Source organism: Argentina anserina, chromosome 5, assembly GCF_933775445.1.
Source record: "Argentina anserina chromosome 5, drPotAnse1.1, whole genome shotgun sequence".
NCBI lineage: Eukaryota > Viridiplantae > Streptophyta > Magnoliopsida > Rosales > Rosaceae > Argentina > Argentina anserina.
The window spans coordinates 837,386-857,403 of record NC_065876.1 but is presented as its reverse complement, the minus strand read 5'-3'; the positions used below and the strand labels follow the sequence as shown (position 1 = coordinate 857,403).

Below are 20,018 nucleotides of genomic sequence, written 5' to 3'. Positions count from 1 at the left end.
ACACATTACTGGGCAAGTGGTGTGCAACTTTGCTACAGAAATACGGTTGACGATACTTCCTTGTATATATTGCTCATTATGGTTCATTTGAAATCTTAGATTTGCAGCATTTATTATAGTTTCAAGATGTTAAAGATCTCAATTTTGGTGCAGTGATTTTGTAATAGAGCCTGGATGAAGTGATTAATTACATATCAGGATTATTTTTAATGATCCTGAAAAAATATCTTACTGCAGGTCATCCTTAATCCAACATCATCTAGGGTTCCTCAACTAACGAAATATATCTTACTGCAGGTAAATCCTCAACTACATTTATTCCATACATTTGGATTGTCACTTTGTTCTGTAGTTATACAAGCAATAAGGAAGCTAAAGGGAAATTCAACAATTGCTTGACCAGTAACCTGGTCCAAACCGATCAATCTGCAATGCGCCTAAGCACAGCAAGAAAGCTAAGTGACTTCCCTAACTTAAATATGGAGGCATTTTCTTCACACTTATTCTGATACAGGTCAAACAGCTCATCTATGATATCTTCTCCAAAGTGCTGCTTGACAATCCCCTCCATGCCGGCCCTCAGGTGTGAGGCAAGTAGTTGAGATAGGGAGATTGTGTTAGTTATCGACTGATGAGGTAACTCTGACATTATCTCTATACTAAAACATCCATTTCGTTCAACTGCAGCTTTCAGTTCTTGGGGAGACATGGTATACATAGGTATGTTAAATGAATCTACTTTCTCTTCACTAACATCTCCCTGCATAGCCAAAACAAAATACGTAGCAAGCGTAAGGATCTGCTGTACATTGAGTAGATTCAAATATGTGACAGACTTCTCCAATAGCTATATGTAAATGTTCAATTTGAGAAGTGTCTTCCAATATATTTCTGATTTACAAGAATTAGGTTCAATTAGCTAACATTGCTTAAAAGGACTTTAGTGAACTAGTTATATAGTATCAAACGTATAGTGGATCGAATATAGTCTCAAACATATAGAGCAGTAGAATATAGTATCAAACGTAGAGCAGTGGATTGTTGCTTAGTCACCTTTTCAGCCATGTCCATGAGGCATGATCCTAGAAATTGTAAGGTCATATTTGCCTGAGATAGAGAGTGCGGAGTTCCATCAGGGCGGCCTGGAATCGTAAGTATTATCAGCCCTCCATACACAATCTCTTGTGCCCTGGAATGCAGGAAGCACTCCATGTCCTCACTACATTGAGTTTCATAAGCCCTTATTACTTCATCTGTGGAATTTGAATAATGGATTCGTCCTTTATTCCAAGCAGAACTGCTACTGTCAACTACCGCTTCTGGTACTCTTGAAAGCCATTGAATGGCATAAGAACAGTGGACAATGTGAATCGAGGCATTAGGGAATAGACGGTCATGGAAAGAACCAGGCACACCAACTGCAAAGTATTGCCTGTTCTGAGGGAGGGATTTGAAGAGCATGTTGAAATCATTTTCAGCATGATCATTAAAGAAAACTTGGAACTCTGAGATTTGGGATTTCTGCCCCTGGATTTGATACTTGGACCGCACGGTTTCAAGTATATTTTCCACTGAATAAAATGTATTTGGACCAACAGAGCAACCCAGATCTGCAATGTAGAAGGTGTTGGACATGTCTATGTCAAGCTTTTCTAGAATTGCCTTGTTCATGAGCTCTTTAGCAATATCCACAACTCGTCTCTGCAAAATTAGAAATGCTAAGTTTGTAATCTTGTTTATTTTAATCGTTGATTTGAAAGTATCCATGAAATCCTTAGTTTAAAGTTCTCAATAGAGATTCCTATATACATGAGATCTATGTTATTGATAAACAAATAATCCAATAAGCATATGACTCCAGGAAACAAATTTAGACAAACCAACTTTACTTTATATAAAAGAGTTATACTATAGAAGAAACCTGGTAAATTGAGTTCTTGGCATAGCTGTTGGGCCCATCTCCACCATTCATAGGATGTGCTTCAAAAACTTTGCTGGATATTTCTTCTGCCATCTCTCTCTACTGCATAATGTTTCTTAAGGGTTACTGTTATTTATATTACTACCAAGAAAGAAGGTCTTGGGAAATTAATCAAGAAATATATGTCTAGAAAATGTCATAGACACTGACGTGGTTTCATGAAGCAAATGGCCTTTCTCGACATACTAAATCAAATCCCCTCGAGTATGGTGATGTGCAAGAATCATCTTTACTACTGTTTGTATTGGTATCAATAAAGCCGGCCACTGTAATGTTTATATTTTCAGATTGGTGGCCGGCTTACAATTTTATATGCATTAATCTTGCACATCACCTAATTAGATAATTAAGATCAAGAACAAATTACTCAAAAGTATCATACAACAATTTCGTTTAAAAATAACTCACTATTTAATTTGATAAAGCAAATAAAGACTAAAATTTACAAATAATGATCAAATGATGGCAAGTTGCCACATGTCATAAAATATTTTATTTTTTTACCCTTCTTTACCATCAATGAAGATGTTTTATGCTACTGTCGATTATAAAAACTAAATGCGATTATAAAAACTAACTGCTATTGTCGAGTTAAAAACTAGCTGCTACTGTCGACTTGGAAGACACTTGCTACTTTCGACTTGGAATGTACATGCTACTGTCAACTATAAATATAACTGCTACTGTCGATTTGGAATGTACATGCTACTGTCAACTATAAATCTAGCTGCTAATGTCGACTGAGAAACTAATTGCTACTGTGGTTTTTGGTGAGTAAAATTCAAAATTTCTCAAAATATATGCAATATGGTACTTAAATGAAAGCTCATGAGATAAGGAACAACTTTATATATTGGGTCACCTCCAAATTGCCGATGATTTGGCCGGAAAACTTAAATTTGCCGAAAAAAAACTAAAAAATGAGGAGAAAGACATTTGTTAGATTTAAGAATGACATTTGGTAATTTTCACGAAAATAAGAATATTTTGGATGTTTTTGCATTTATTAATTAATCAGTTTTGTTCTACTTATTTTTTGGGTTTGGGTTTATGTCCTAATTTGTATAAGAAATATGAAAAGTAAGTTTTTAGTTAATTCAAATGTGGTCTAGTACCAATAAGTAATTTCTCCTAAGATCAAAGAAAATTTATTTTCGATAAGATTAAGATCAAAGAAATTGAAGCTATAGCAATGAACAATGAATAATCTCAGTATATATAATATACTGAGTTACTGACTACTGTTCACTAAAACAATTGCTTCATGGCAGGTTGTAGGTGTGAAGAAATGAAGATCAAAGTCACACCTCTCCCTTTCTTAACATTATCTATCAATTGCATGTTGATGAAATTTATGACAAAGACTCCTGCTACCATCTTGTACTACCCTTGTTTCTCATCTTTCAACAAATGCTGATCCGTCTTGTTGCTCTACCGTGCAGCTATGTCTTTCTTTATTTAATGGGTTACTAAATATTAGTGTCTCATGCTTTCTTCATTCATGTGGTATTTCACCGTTCATGCCTTACAGTAAATCAATATGCCTTATGTTTAAGTAGTACTACTTTATCTTCAGTAATAACTCCCTGCAACACATAGCCGCATTAAATTAAAGAAGTATTCTTTAAGCTACAAAACCATGTACTTTTCACAATCATTTAGGTATGCAATATTTAGAGATGAAATGAGTTCTAGTGTAGAAATTTCATTTTCCGCGTTTGGGATAAACTATTACGTGATGAACCTATTTAGTATGGTAGACTAGCTCCATATCCTTACCCTCTTAGCCATTTCACTGAGGCAAGTTACTAAAAGTTGATCGGTAACGTTTGATGCAGCACTTGAGTGAGGTGTACCCAAGTACCATCAGGTCGGCCTGGAATGGTAAGCATCATTAGTCCTCCATTCACAATTTCTTGTGACCTGACGTGCAGGAAGCACTCCATGTCCCTGGCGCATCGATCTTCGTAAGCCCTCACAACTTCATCTGTTGAATTTAAGTAATGTATCCTTCCTTTATTCCAAGCAGGGGAGTTGCTGTCCCTTACATCTTTTGGTACTTTAGAAAGCCAATGATTGGTATAGGAAGAGTGAACAAACTGAACTGATGCAATAGGAAATATGCGACTGTAGAAATAACCAGGCACACCTGCGGCATGGTACTGCCTGTTGTGAGGGAGTGATTTGAAGAGAATGTTGAAGTCATTTGTGGTGTGATCATTAAAGAAAACTTGAAATTCAGGGATTTGGAAATTTGGCCCTTTAGATTTGTTGGAGAGGAGATATCTCACATTTAAGAAGTGACAAAGAAAATAAAGCTTATAAGTGGGTGGATAATAATTAATTGTACCGAGGCCTTTTGTGATTAAAACCCAACACTTGTGAGGTGGTTAAGTTAGGACAATATCGGTACAGTTGGTCCACGGGCCACGCTTGTCACTGTTTAACAAGATTGATACTTGGACTGTACAGATTCAAGGATGTTTTGTACAGCATAAAATGTATTAGGTCCGACAGAGCAACCCAAATCTGCAATGCGAAATGTGTGTGAAGATAACAAGATGTCTGTGTCAAGCTTTTCCGATATAGCCTTCTTCAGAAGTTCTTTGGCAGCATCGGCCACTCCTCTCTGCGTAAGTAGAGATTGTGCATGTCACTTTTTTATAATAGGAATCCGAAACTATAATGGTGTTTCAACAAAATTGTCTAGCTAGTTCACCCAAGTCATTTGCAAACGTCGCATATGAAGATTTTCTCTAAGCCTGTGATGATTGTTTTTTTTGTTAGGCCTATAATAATTCTGTATCAGTGTAGTGATTAAGAACTGCAACAACAATTGTACTGAGCAAATATGAGAGGTTGTTTATTCTTATTAGTAGAAAATAGACACCCAGTAAAGGATACTGTAAAAGAACCTGGTATGTATGTGGAGTTCTTGGCATAATTGTTGGGGTCATCTCCAGTTTTCATTGGAAATGCTTCTGATAATCCTCTGCTGCCATTTTCTCTTTCTCTGTCTCTCTTTGGATACCAGGTTATGACATTTTGCACATAATTGTTTATATACAAAACTGATGCTATCTGACACTAATCATAGTCAAAGAAATGTACAAGAAAACAGGAAAGGCTGAGTTCTCCTATTTCGTGTTGTTTCTTACGCCACATCATCTTATGTTGCTTTCTGTGTTGTTTCTGTTATCGTGGCCACAAATCAATTTCTATGTCACTTATATATCAATGGACGTCCCTGATCATATTATAAAGGTAGACTTATACCCACTTAACACTGACCATTGGTATGTGGAAAGATTCATGAGCTTTTGACAGTGGACGGCAAAGACTTGAGAAATGCCACAAATTACTCTCATCTACTTAGAAATGCAGTTCATCATATGTCGTTTAGCGTATTGTTTAGCTGCATGCATTGGGCAATTTCATTGTCGTCCGACTCTTTTACATAAATTGTTTGTCATAGCTAGGATGACATAGGAAACATCAGGCAAAATACATGAAAGGATGATGAACACAATGACGATGAAGTTGGCATGAGAATATTATGAGACAGTTGAAATCATCCGGGGTGTTATTAATAAAGAACGTACTTTAAAAAGTATTAGGAAATAGCCACTTATTCAAATATTAAGAAAACAGTAAGTACAGAACTAACATATCATCAAAAACAGCATGAATCATGATGAAATCAATTTGTCTTGCGCTTAAGCACATTAAGGATGTCCACTTCATTCTCCCACTCAATAGCAGAGATCTGATCTTCAAAATTCTTCCGGAACAAGTCGAATAGCACATCTAAGATTTCTTCTCCAAAATGCTGCTTGAACACTCCCTCGAAAGCAGCTCTCGCATGAGATGCCAAGACTTTGCCATTTTTTGGAATGGCATCTGGTTCGATAATAGAAGCTAGGTGGTCCAATATCTCTATGCTAAAATATCCATTTCGTTCTACTGCAGCTTCTATGTCTTGAGGACGCACATAGTATTTTCTCCTCGCTGACAATTCCCTGCATAAACAAACGATACGTTTATAGCTACGACAAACATTGTATGCAGAATTCCGTTAGTACTTGAACGGTTGTGAATGCTTACCTTCCTAGCCATGTCAAAGAGGCAAGATTGTAAAGTTTGATAGGTGACACTTGCCAGTTAATGAGAAAGAGATGTTTCATCCCAGTAGCCAGGAACAGTAAGTAGAATCAATCCTCTGTTAGGACTTAGTATTATAGGAGTGATAACGTGCAGGTAGTTACATTATTTTGGTGTATCAACTTAGCATATATTGTCACGATCCCAAAATTTCAAGTATGAAACTCAAATTTCGAAGTCATGAAAAACACTAAAACAATCTCAAAGAAACGAAATCATTAAAATGTCACAACGGATCATCGCTGAGTTCAAAATACAATTCAGTCAACCCGATTATTACAAACCAAATTATAATTCGACATTATAACAAATGGAAATGTATAATCCTCACAAAACCTCACAAGAAAATCACACAAAATCCTCACCACAAGCTGGAAATAAATAACTTCAAGTCCCCTGAGCGGTCCGTCAATTTCCGCTAATCCACACCTGCGGAGTTATCTACTACACCATCGAATTGGTGCACCGGGATTGTAAACACAAACCCGATAAGCTTTACAGCTCGTATGGGTAAAATAAAAATATAACTCGCATATCAATATATACGAAAATCACAAAACATCAAATTATAAATGCACTCATGAGTCAATGGACGGCCCATTTGGTTGTCCAAAAATATGAAAATGAAAGTACTCATGAGAATTGGACAACCCCTTTGTTTACCCAAATGCATTTATAATACGGGTACTAATGAACGTTGGTACACCTCTGTTACCCCTCACGTAGTACACCGCCGATATTGGACAACCATCTGTCATCCAATATCAAAATATATGGGTACTCATAAGCCGATAACTTATCTATTACCTCATATGCAATACCCCGGCAGACAGACTAGAGCTCTAACTGTATTGTAACTTTCGCCCGGCCAAAGGCTAAGTTCCGACATACCAACACGTCCGAAGACTGATCCGAAGACATAATCACATCCGAAGACAAAAACTCGTCCGAAGACATCAAACTCGTCCGAAGACATCAAACTCGTCCGAAGACAAAATCACGTCCGAAGACAAAAATACGTCTGAAGACATAAGCATGTCCGAAGACAAAAACACATCCGAAGACATAAGCACGTCCGAAGACAAAAACGTTTTAACAAATCTCAATGTTAAAACCACGTACAATAATCATCTCTTTATATTGTACAAATCTCATAGACATGCTCAATATATAAATCTCTTTTCCAAAATGAACATCATTCGCAACAATCTCGACAGTATATAATATAGAAAATTATATATATACTTATTTACCATTTATACATATATACAATTCACTATATCATATACATGTCATTTCAATCTTAAATTCTAGCATAATCTTAAATCTCCGCAATGATAGATTCGTAAATGTGAGATTTTTACTCACCTTATAATCTCGAGCGTAACTCCACAATTCCGAAAGTAATCCATTTTCTTGAATTATCGATCACCTTGAAAAGATAAGAAAAGAATTTAGAATCGTTACATAAACCTTTAAATGCCGAAACAGTAAAAATATGTTACTGTTCAGCAATTTTTGGTTTTACGAATTTATAGTTCACGTATTTACTATTCACATATTTATGTACAAATACACATTAATTACGTATTCATGTACGTGTACATACTGTTTTCTGTACGTATATATACTATTCAAAAATGTAAATATTGTCTCAGTAAATAATAATTACTTATTTACCCTTCCGAAATTACTTTTTACATTTACTGAAAGTAATTTACATTTACATTTACCGTACGTAAAATAAATGTATATTTACAGTTCGTAAATCACTTTTACATTCACCATCATAAAAATAAATTTTTACTGTTTCGCAAACACTATTCACGCGCCGCCGCACGTGGCGGCGCGTGGGGTACAGGCGCCACCTCCGGCTGACCACGCGTGGCGCTCACGCGTCACTTACTGTGACAGCGCGTGGGGCCCACGCGCTGACACCACCAACGGCGCAGATCATGCCACCGCCGCCTCCTAATCTCCTCCTTCCTTCCCTGATAGAACGTTGGTTTAAAACGTCTATAATAAACCCTGTAAAACATCATCGTTAGTATAGAATAAGCAGGGATCGTTCTTTCCGGGGAATTGAAGGGAACTCTAAACTTTTAGTGTTAACAAATAATGGGGGGTTTGAGATTGATTATTAACTACTAAAATAAAACCTAAATTATTATTTACATGATCGACTTCTCTTTAACAAACTTAAACCAAATTTACCATTACACCACATAATTACAAGTTCGAACCTATCATGCATTCTAATTCGACCAATTACATACTTTTTAGACACCAATACAATTAGAGCCTTAGGGGACCATCTAATCGTGCAAGATTTCAATTAACATTTAGATTGACTTAGGGCCTAATCTAAATTTGCATGCAATCGAATTCAATAACACTTAGAGTAGAAATCAAACAAGATTACATTTAAGCACCAAATCTTTGTTGGAGACATGTTTCATGTATGGCGTCACCCACCATGGTTTCACATGCAAATTTCCAGAATTTTTACCACTTTTAATCAATACAAATCGAACATACTTAGGGCATGATTCGATATGTGTCAATATGGTTGATGAATCTAGCACTCAAACACAATCTTAGGGACTGCATCTAAGCACTAAATTCATATGCACATATCTGAAAATTATCTAAAAGTATGAGAAAGATGATTAGAACACAACAATAGAAATACAAACTTTAATAATTATAAGAACATAAATTCGGTATAGTCTAAAAAAAATATCAAATACAATCTGAAAATTCTAAAACATATACAAAACCAATATTTCCACATAAATAACAACTTACAATCTTCATAGACAAAGAATTGTAGATTAACACAAATAGACGAAGCCATGGAGATGAGTTGTGAGAATCACACGTTGTAGGAACCTTGGAGGTGTGTCTTCAATAGTGAAACTCGGTGGAGATGATGAGAGTTTTGGGGTGGACGGCTTGGCTAATTTGTGAGGGAAATTTATGGTGGTGTTTTGGTAGAGTTTTGGCTCTTGAATGCTAATGAGAAGTGATGATATTTGAGAGGTGAGGCCATGTATATATAGAGGAAAGATGGAGGGTTTGAAATTGCTTCTTTCTTCCTATAAACATGCCATGCTTTAATCCCTAAAACATGGAAAGTTTTATTCCCTAAAACATGCCATGCTTTAATGAATAAAACATGGAAAGTTTTATTCCCTAAAACATGTCATGTTTTATGCCTTTAATGATTATCTTCTATTTAATTGTTGCATGACTTGGCTCCATCTTTTTTTTTTCTTTAATTATCTCTTCAATCCAATCTGAAAATAAGAAAATAAAATCATAAGTAAGAGATAATTAGTTTCAAAACCTAACAAGGATTCCTAGTCAAACTAGGACTCTAAACCAATTATGCGTTTTAACTCATGTAAGCACAAAAATGCATCCAATACCGCTCAAGACTCTTATTACGACTCAATGACTTAATAGTACAACAATAAGGGCTAAGCAAAGTACAAATTGAGGTAAAAACATGTTAAAAACGTCGCACAAAGTGCTCCTATCATTCCCCTACCTCCAGCCACCTCTATGCCCCCGGCATGCCTCCTCACGCGCCGCCTAAAGCGGCGGTTCCTCCTATTCCTCATCCTCCTCTGATCTACTCCAATCTCCATCAAATCAACTCAAAAATCATCCACAACCATGATATTGAATGCATCATTACCTAGATCAGAGTTAGAATGGCGCCAGAAATGGTAGAATCGCCGGCGAGCTCTTCGCAGGAACCCCGCTCGTCGATGCGGCTCCTCAGCGGCGTGGTGGGCCACGTCGTGCTCGGAGGGGGATGGGGTCGGACCGGAAGAGGCCTAGGGGCCGGCGGTGATGGCCACGACGCACGGAGGAGGGAGGTCTCGGTTCGACAAAGGGAGGGCTCGGGAAGAGAGAGGGAGAGAGAGGAGGGAGGCGCGGGTGAGAGGAGAGAGAGGGGTTTCCAAAAATGGAAACCCTACTTCAGAAAAATTTCCTTTTATACCCACCTCTAAAATCGGAAACTAACTTCCAATGTTAATAACTTTCACGTCGGATGTCCGTTTCCAACGCGTGACGTGTCCACGAACTCGTATCGATGAGATATACAACTTTCGTGAAGGAAGTTTTCGCAAACGAGCGACGGAATAAAAGTAGATACTCACGTCGCGAAAACGTAACGTTTTTTTCTAAATAAACGTTCCGATAACGTTTCCGTTCTCGATTTCCGAAGTCGCAAGGTGACACAAACACTTGTAATGAGTTTCACAAACTTATAAATTTGAAATCAATCCAATAATCGTTCATGAAAAATCGGGTTATTACATATATACTCATGTAACCTACATTTTCTATTCAATGAGTATCAACAATGTAGCCTCCAAGCCCTTTCTTGCTTTCTTTTACATTTTCAGAATTTACTTTCAATAAATCTCAAATCCTAACAACCTCCATGTACTGTCTCTTGTGCTCTGGCATGCAAAAAGCATTCCATGTCCTCGGCATATTGAGCTCTCTAAGTCCCCACTACTTCATCTTTGGAGCCTAAGTAATGTATTCTTCCTTTATTCCAAGCCGGGGAGTTGTTGTCTGTAACATCTTTTGGCACTCTAGGAAGCCAATGGAGGGAATAAGAAAAATGGAAGAAGTGGATGGAAGCCTTGGGAGAATTAACCAAAGAATGAACCAGGGACACCCGCAGCATAGTATTGCCAATTCTGAGGGAGGGAATTGAATAGCATGTTAAACAGTGACAAACGTGGCCCGTTGACCAACTGTACCGATATTGTCCCAACTTAGTCATCTCACAAGTGTTGAGTTTTAATCACAAAAGGCCTCGATACAATTGAGTATTATCCACCCACTATTTTATTTGTCATTTCTTAGATGTGAGATCTCTCCTCTCCAACACGCCCACACACGTACAACCTAATTTTTAGGTATGCACATGACAGATTAACATCCCACATACTGTGACTAAATAAACTAAGGTCCAGTAACCAACGACACTTAGTGACCATCCAATCGAAAACCCTCTGATGGCATGATAATGACACCCAACTTGGGCCCACGACAGATTGGAGGCGCGACTGGAAATGGATCCGCTCTGATACCATGTTAAACGGTATGAACTTGTATTGATTTCTTACTTAATTACATCATGATCTGCTCTATATATAACCTAATAAACATTCTACAAATCTCACAAATCACGTCTGTGATTTCTGCCGTAAATCACGCTAACATAGCATATTGCAGTCATTAGAGGTATGATCATTAAAGAAGACTTGAAAATCAGGGATATGGGAATTCAGCCCTTGGCTTTGATACTTGAATAGCACAACTTCAAGAATGTTCTGAACCGCGAAAAATGCATTAGGCCCAACGGAGCAACCCAAATCAGCGATGTGAAAGGAGTTGACAGATGAAAATATTTCCATGTCGACTATCTGTAACTGCCTTATTGAGAATCTCTTTTGTTGCATCCAATACTCCTTTCTGGAAACCCATGCCAGTTAAGTTTCAGTGTTAATTCTTTTAGTAAACTAACAACTGCATGCACACGTTTAAGTGTTACTGTTAATTACAAAGAGATTAAAGAAAATTCTGTAAGATGGAGTTGTTGGCATAGTTGCTGGGGCCATCTCCAGCTTTCATTGGATAGGCTTCAGAACATTTACCGGTTTCCTCTGCTGCCATGAGTCCCATCTTCGTTCCTGTGTTTCTCTATGTCTCTCACCACGTCTCTCTTGTTTACAGGCAAAGGTAAATATATATAGACTGTCTTAACATGAATGAAGCAGCCTAATTGAAAACTTACTACTCCCACGTCATTAAGAGAGAGAGAGAGAGAGACCAAATTAATTTGAAGTCACTACGTACGTAGCCTCGGATTTTCCGTTTGCCTATTCAATGTTCAAGATGGCCGATGGCGCGGACAGTACGTTACCTTCTTCTTTTCATCTCAGAGTCCTCAAACGATTACATTCCAGTTATCACTCTCAACAACAAAATCTACAAACCAAATGACTGAAAGAATCAAAACTACGAATAAATAATTAGTAGAAAGTACCTATCACACTGCCATCTAAGCTGTTTCCATGAACTGTTGTCCCCTAGCTGGAAGTGGGATTTGTTGGTGGGGAAGAACTTCGTAGCTGCAAAATTGAAAACCCAAAATAAAGTAAGCATCGATAGAATATAAATTATACCCCTAAGCTAAAATAACCGACTATTAGAAGTCATTGAAAGCATTTAGATTGAGAATAGTAAGGTACTTATAAGTAAAAGTTCAGAAGAGAATCCAAGCAATAACTGAATCTTGCTAATCCTAAAAGGAACAAACTTCAAATTGAAAATGCAAGTTACATGTAAAAGAGTGAATATGCAAGACAGCTTTGTATCCGGGTGTAAAGATTGCCTAAAATAAAGGGGCATATGAGCACAACTGCACAAGTTAATTTGTTTATATTAAGGAGAGAAGAAACAGAGTGTTTTTTAACCACAAGGTGTGGTGTAGAGGTTGTTGACCGCGGCAATTCTTTTGACCAGTGTTTAAACGTGGCATTGGTCACATGTTCGATCATTGGCGATGACATTGCACACCTCATCGTTTCTGATGGGCCTTGAAAGTGAAAAGCTCAGCTTTCATTGGGCCGCTGAGGACATTACTGTGGCCAGGACGCCCCGGTGCAATACCGGATTAGAACCATTTTACATGGGTCCCTGCAGGAATTAGTCTCATGTCGGATGTATTACCTTCGGTTGTGGGGATACACTGCATCTGTTGTGGACTACCCTCCCTCACGCACGTGAGTGTCCATGAGCATTAGGGGCCCCGAAAGAAACATGTCTTTGCCGTGAATAAAAAAAATAGAGGGTTTTAGTACAAGTCAAAAAGAGCATAACTGCGTAAGTCATTGGTTTACTAACCAATTCTTATACATTTTCCAGCAACTCGAGGATCTTGCAATTGCTCTGGGCTGAAGCTGAGGCCCAAAACAGGTGGGGTGCAAGGAGAGTGGGCTGGCAGTGCTTGGCCAATTTCTGAAGGTCTGGGCTGATAGAGGAATGAGGATGTCATCTTTTTCTTATAACACTAATTAAAATTGATTGTCGTGCAAATCAATTTCCAAGTTTAATTTCGTTTAAGCACAACAAAAAAGTTAGTAGCCTTGCCCCTTCAATAGTGGAGGAGGATAGTTCATGAAGATAAAGTCCATGGATTTAACTTTACTCTTTCAATGTGTTTTTTCCTTTGTTAATCCAAGAGCTAATTCGTTCAGTAAAGTTAACCATGTATTTTCTTTCTGAGTAATTGAAATGCATATATTTGAGTAGAAGCTTTACTTTTCTTTTAAAAAAAAAGAGTAGAAGCTTTAATTTCATATAGAAAATAAAAGAAGAGTAAAATTACACAGTTACAAGTAATATGAATCGACTTGTCAACGGTGTAAATGAAAAGTCATTATTTAACCTTACATGATAATGTCAATGTCATGAAAGTGCATATATTCAAACGAAAAAAGGATGGAGAAAATAGTTTTCATGGCATATGAAACAAACATAACGATGATCGACTATGTAGAATCCAGCACATTCTGATTACACGACTCAACGTATCTGCGCTTGAGAATGACAAATAGTCCGACAGAAGGAGCAAGGCGTGAACGTCCTGCAACTTTCTTGGAGTATCGATCAAATAGTTGTTCGACAATTTGATGCCCAAAATGTTCTATCAGAATGCTGTCCAAACCAGCTCTCATTTCTTGCGCAGAATGAAAAGGGCTAGGGCTAGGGCTAGGAGGTTGCATCTCCAACGTCAATATGTCGAAGCATCCATTTTTGTGTATCAGTGACTTCAGCTCTTCCATGCATGGGCAGTACATTGGTAAGTTAAATGTGTCAAATTTATCTTCACTCAATAAACCCTGCAGAATGATAACAGTGAAATAGTACGTAGGTTAAAAAATGATGTTGATCGATACTTCTTTAATCATTAGATACTACAATTATCGTACCATTTATATTTATATATATATACAGATTTTCTCAAATAAGGAGGTCTGCACTGATGGTTTTGGTGCAGATTTCTATTTTTGAACCACTTTACGGTCGACTTTCCTTATCTCCACCGTCTAATATCTAGATAATATTGTATAGATCATTTCTGTAAATTTTCAGTCAATTTAGTGATCGTTAAGGTCCTCAAAATTGAAAAGAAAATGGACGGACTGAATTATGTCAAACATGAACAGTTCATGTTTCTTACAGAAAAACAAAATTTTGAGAGCTTTAACGATCACCAAATTGGCTGAAAAATTTGCAGAGATGATCTACACAATATTATCTAGATACTAGACGGTGGAGATGAGAAAATTTGATCGCAAAGTGGTGCAAAAATAGAAATCCGCACTAAAACAGTGGTGCGGACCTCTGTAGTCAAAAAGAGTTATATATATATATATATATATATATATATATATGTTTTTAAAGGCGGCGCCTTGGTGTGGAGCGGGAGAGAAAAGCCTCGCCTAATCAAACACAAGCAGACTGCTAGAAAGGCAACCGCTGAGGCGTCGGGGCGGCGTTTTTTGCAGTTGGCGAGGGTGGGGTGTAGGAAGGCAAGATGTTGAAGATGATGTTTTCTTTCTTCTCCCGGAAACGACGTCGTATCTTTAAGTAACATGGGATTATCACGTATATACATTATTTGGACAATAAAGGTCAAATATATGACTAATATGATCTTTTTTAATGGTTTTCTTCTTGGGCTGGGTTTACTCTTCAAATATATATATAAAATCCATCTTTTTTTTTGTTTGAAGACACATGAAATTCATTATTTCCTAATAGAAAAAACATTTATACATATCTAATTAAAATATTAATTGTTGGAAAGGTGATTGCCTTAGCACGCCGATACTCTCGGCTCGCTAAGCTTGACTTAATCGTCTTCGCCTTTGCTTTCCTCTTTGAAAACATTGATATATATATATATATGATGATTTTCAGGTGCGGACGTTCGTACCTTACGTAAGGTACGGATTTACCAATTTCGGCGACGGCAGGCCGCAACAGCGGGGCGGACCACGACAACTGCACTCCTCACCTCTCGGCGGTCCCGTATGTGCCGATCGGAGCTCCATCGGCGACCCATAGAGGCCGAAATCTCTAAATCGCCAGAATCTGCTCAGAAACTTGATTTTTGTAGATTTCGGCCGCTGTGGGTCGTCGATGGAGCTCCGGCCAGCACAGACGGGATTGCCGGGATGTGAGGAGTGCAGCTGTCGTGGTCCACCCAACCGTTGCAGCTTGCCGTCACTGGAATCGGGACGTCCGCACCTAAAACGGCTTGTAAATATATATATATATATATATAATTATATATATATCTAGTGAAGCTTCACTCTGAAATTAAAGAGTGAAGTTCTAATTTTGACACATTTTTCAGTAATGTTTTTTACCATAAGCAATTCAATATTTATGTATGTTATTTAAGATCATCTTTATAAAATTTCATCAAATTCGGACATCGCTAAGGTATTGAAATTAGATTAAATCAATTAATGAATTAAAATTGTTCAACATGAACCGTTCGTAAAAATCTCAATTTTAAAAGCTCAAACCATTGCTGAATTAAATGAGACTTTGTAGATATGATCTTGAATAACATATCTAAATATTGAATCGCATATGGTGAAAAAATTTGACCGAAAAGTGTGCCAAAATTGGAACTTCACTCTGTAATTTCAGAGTTAAGTTCTTATTTTGGCACACTTTTCGGTCAAATTTTTTCACCATAAGCAATTCAATATTTATGTATGTTATTTAAGATCATCTCTACAAAATTTTATCCAATTCGGACATCGTTAAAGTATTGAAATTAGATTAAATCAATTAATAAATTAAAATTGTTCAACATGAACCGTTCGTGTAAATCTCAATTTTAAAAACTCAAATCATTGTCGAATTAGATGAAACTTTGCAAAGATGATCTTGAATAACATACCTAAATATTGAATTGTTTATAGTGAAAAATTTTAACCGAAAAGTGTACCAAAATTGTAACTTCAATCTGTAATTTCAAAGTGAAGGTTCACTGTGGATAGAAACTATATATATATATATATATATTTATATATAATAACAAGATATGTGACACGTATATGTGCTCATCATCTAACGTAATGTACCTCATTAACCAAATCCGCAAGGCAAGACTCCACAGGTTCGAAAATAGGGGCGATGGAAGGCTGTTGTGGACTTGTTCCATCTGGACGTCCTGGAACCAGGAGCACCATTAATCCTTGAGGAGAAATCTCTTGGGCTCGAGCATGAAGGAAACACTGAATGTCCTTTGCATACTGAGTCTCATATGCTTGAGCAACTTCATTAGGGGAATTGGCATACAAAATCCTCCCCTTGTTATATGCAGGAGAGTTCGGGTCAAGTAGCTCTTGGGGTGTCTTGGATAGCCAGTGGAGAGCATATGCAGAGTAAACAATATCAAGAGAAAACTTAGGAAACAATCTTCCATGAAAACTCCCCGGAACTGCTGCGGCAAAGTATTGCTTAGGTTGAGGGAGATTGGTAAAAAGATGATTGAAGTCATTAGAGACGACATCAGTGAAGTATACTTGATACTCAGGGAGATCACCAGAGTGGTGCCATTTGGTTGTATGATATTTCTGTGATACTGCTTCAATGATGGTCTCGACTGCAGTGAATGTGTTAGGTCCAACAGAACAACCTAGATCAGCAATTCGCAACGTTGTTGATGAAGACATATTTTCGATGGAAAGGTTTTCAAATATTTTGGCAACCATCATTCCCTTTGATCTATCAGCTCCATATCTCTGTACGCGATTATACATAGGTAAAATTCAGGCACAAAAGCAAACACAAGTTATGTCGCGTCTATTATCAAGTCAACCAACCTTCTAGCACGATATAATTTCAATTTAAAATTATATATTAGCTGCTAGAATTGTGTTGCTCGATCCATACATACAAGGGAAACACATATCTGAGAAGATAAGAACATAAGAAAAACACATGTATCATGTATGTGATACCTGATGAGAAGAGTTGATGAAGTAGCTGCCTTCGCCATCGCCACCATTCATTGGGAATCCTTCAGAGGATGTAAGGCTCATTCCTTCTGCCATACCTCTCTAAAATCTAAGCTGCTCTCCGGAAATCAAGATCACAGAAATCGGTCAGGCCAATAATAGATATACGCACTTCAGTGCATTCCCTCTTTTCATTACCAATGATATAGACAATACCATATTTAAGGAAAAAGATATTAAATATTGAATCACATAATATTTGTCTTTAAGTCTATGTACTTCTCATCAAATAAATTAAATATCGATCACATAATTTGTCTTGAAGTCCATGTACTTCTCACCAATTATTATTTGACCATTTGCACAAGAAGTGCCAAAAAAATCTGACCAGTCCAATTTTGTGTGCCCAATTCAATATTAGCTAAGCAAAATACAAAACGACCTTATTTTTTTTGAGGCAGTTGAAAAATGAAGCTCTCACCTCTCTCTCTCTCTCTCTCTCTCTCTCTCTCTCTCTCTCTCTCTCTCTCTCTCTCTCTCTCTCTCTCTCTCTCTCTCTCTCATATCGCTGGATCGCTCTCTATCTCCATCCCCAATCCGGCGACGACGTCAACTAAGCTAAACGAAAGCCTTAGGCGGCGCCAGCGTCGGTAACTCAGAGGATGTAATAACCCTAAAATTTCAAAACAATATTAGTTTGATTTGTATTCTATAAAATTGCGAATTTTAATTAGAATGAATGTGATTGGTAACGACGTTATAAAACGAGAAACGGAAACGATCTCGGAACGTTTAATTAGAAAACCGTTACATTTCCGATACGTAAATATCGACTTTTATTCCGTCGCTCGGTTGCAAAAACTTCCTTCACAAAAGTTGAAGAGCTCGTCGATACGAGTGCGTGGACATGTGACGCGATCGAATCGGACATCGAACGCGAAAGTTATTAACGTCGGAAGTTCGTTTCCGATTTTGGAAACTAGTATAAAAAGGGATTTTATCAGCTAGGGTTTCCAAAGGTGGAAACCCCTCATTCTCTCTCTTCTCTCCGCCTCCCTCTTTTCTTTCTCTCTTCTCTCTCTTCCACCCCGAGCTCTCTCCCTCTTCCTCTCGGCCTCACCACCGATCTCCCTTCACAAGGGGACGTGGTCTTCACCGCCTAGCCCAGGAGCACCGCACGGCTCTCCTCTCCAAACCCCGAGCACGACGTCACTTTCCGCACCACCGTTAGGCCTACGCGACGCCACCAAGCCTCTGCAACTCGCCGCCACTCGATCTCCGGCGACGCAAGGGCTCGAAGGAGGGGATCTCGACGTCAATCCTCACCCTTCGCACCCTCTGCCACCTGATTTGGGGCCAAATCACGTCGATTCAAGTTCATCTCGAGAGATTGAACATTGCCGACGAATCCGAGCTTCTCCGATGCAAGATAGGGGTTTGTAACTTCAAATCGAGGTATGGTTAGATGTAATTGATGGATTGTGTGTGTTTGTTGTTGGATTTTGATGGATTGGAGACAAATCGGAGGAAGTGGGGAGAGGGAGGTTACCGAAGCCTTAGGCGGGGCGTGTGGGAGCGTGGAGGGGTCTAGAGGCGGCGTGAGGCCGTGGAGAGGGACGGGGAAAGGAAAGGATTGGTTTTGGGCTCGGAGCGTGAGTGGCGCGTGAGCGCCACGCGTCGCCACGTGCGGCGGTCTGAACAGTATTCCAGAATGGTATTTTGGTAATTTACTTACGTACGGTAAATGTAAATGTAAATTTTATTTACGTATGGTAAATGTAAATTAAATTTTACGTACGGTAAATGTAAATATAATTTACTTTCAGTAATTATAAAAAGTAAATTGTAAAAAGGTAATTTAGTAAATTTTATTTACTGAGATTGTATTTACATTTTGAATAGTATGTATACGTACAGACATACGTAAACAGTATGTATACGTACAGAAATACGTATTATTTTGTGTATTTGTACATTAATACATGAACAGTAACCGTGAACAGTAACAGTTTATTACTGTTTCGGCATTTAAAGGTTTACGAAATGTTTCTAAATTCTTTTCTTATCTTTTCAAGGTGATCGATAAATCAAGGGAAAGATTATCTCCGGAAATTGTGGAATTACGCCCGAGTCAATAAGGTGAGTAAAATCTCACATATTTACGAATCTACCTTTGCGGTGATTCTAAGATATTTGCAAGAGTTTTTAATATTGAAATACGACATGTATACAATATAATGGATTCTATATATATTGTATAAATGGTAATAAGTACATATATATATAATTTGCTATATTATATATTGTTATGAATTCATATGGATTAAGTCAATTCGATGACAAGCATGTGAGTTTAATATTGAGATTGTTAAACGTTTGTCTTCGGACGTGTTTATAAATTATGACATGTATAAGATATAATGGATTATATATATATATATATATCGTATAAATGGTAAATAAATACGTATATATATATAGTTTGCTATATAATATACTGTTATGATTTTATTGTGATTTTGATTTGTACAATATGATGTGAGATTATTGTACGTGATTTTTAACATTGAGATTGTTAAAATGTGAATTGTCTTCGGACTTGATGTTTGGTACAATATGATGTGAGATTATTGTACGTGTTTGGCAAGTCGAAACCTAGCCTTTGGCCGGGCGAAAGTTACGATACAGTTAGAGCTCTAGTATGTCTGCCTTAGTACTGCATGTGAGGTAACGGGTGGTTATCTGCTCATGGGTACTCAGATTGTTTTGGATGTTGGGTAGCGGGTGGCTATCCA

At 37.6% G+C, this 20,018-nt stretch overlaps 2 protein-coding genes and 2 pseudogenes across 2 annotated transcripts; all 4 read right to left on the bottom strand.

Moving 5' to 3' along the window:
• Nucleotides 1–288: 288 nt before the first annotated feature.
• On the bottom strand, nucleotides 289–2,182 carry LOC126796344 (loganic acid O-methyltransferase-like). Its single transcript, XM_050523154.1, has 3 exons — nucleotides 1,922–2,182; nucleotides 1,054–1,701; nucleotides 289–760 (listed from the first exon to the last, which is right to left on the bottom strand). The coding sequence occupies exons 1-3, from the start codon at nucleotides 2,012–2,014 to the stop codon at nucleotides 422–424; spliced, it is 1,080 nt and encodes a 359-aa protein (XP_050379111.1). The 5' UTR covers nucleotides 2,015–2,182; the 3' UTR covers nucleotides 289–421.
• A 1,334-nt stretch (nucleotides 2,183–3,516) lies between these two features.
• On the bottom strand, nucleotides 3,517–5,275 carry LOC126793848 (loganic acid O-methyltransferase-like; annotated as a pseudogene).
• A 406-nt stretch (nucleotides 5,276–5,681) lies between these two features.
• Nucleotides 5,682–11,848, bottom strand: LOC126795122 (loganic acid O-methyltransferase-like; annotated as a pseudogene).
• Nucleotides 11,849–13,576: 1,728 nt separating this feature from the next.
• LOC126795298 (loganic acid O-methyltransferase-like) lies at nucleotides 13,577–17,356 on the bottom strand. Its single transcript, XM_050522138.1, has 3 exons — nucleotides 17,227–17,356; nucleotides 16,345–17,007; nucleotides 13,577–14,079 (listed from the first exon to the last, which is right to left on the bottom strand). The coding sequence occupies exons 1-3, from the start codon at nucleotides 17,317–17,319 to the stop codon at nucleotides 13,729–13,731; spliced, it is 1,107 nt and encodes a 368-aa protein (XP_050378095.1). The 5' UTR covers nucleotides 17,320–17,356; the 3' UTR covers nucleotides 13,577–13,728.
• Between the last annotated feature and the right edge of the window lie 2,662 nt (nucleotides 17,357–20,018).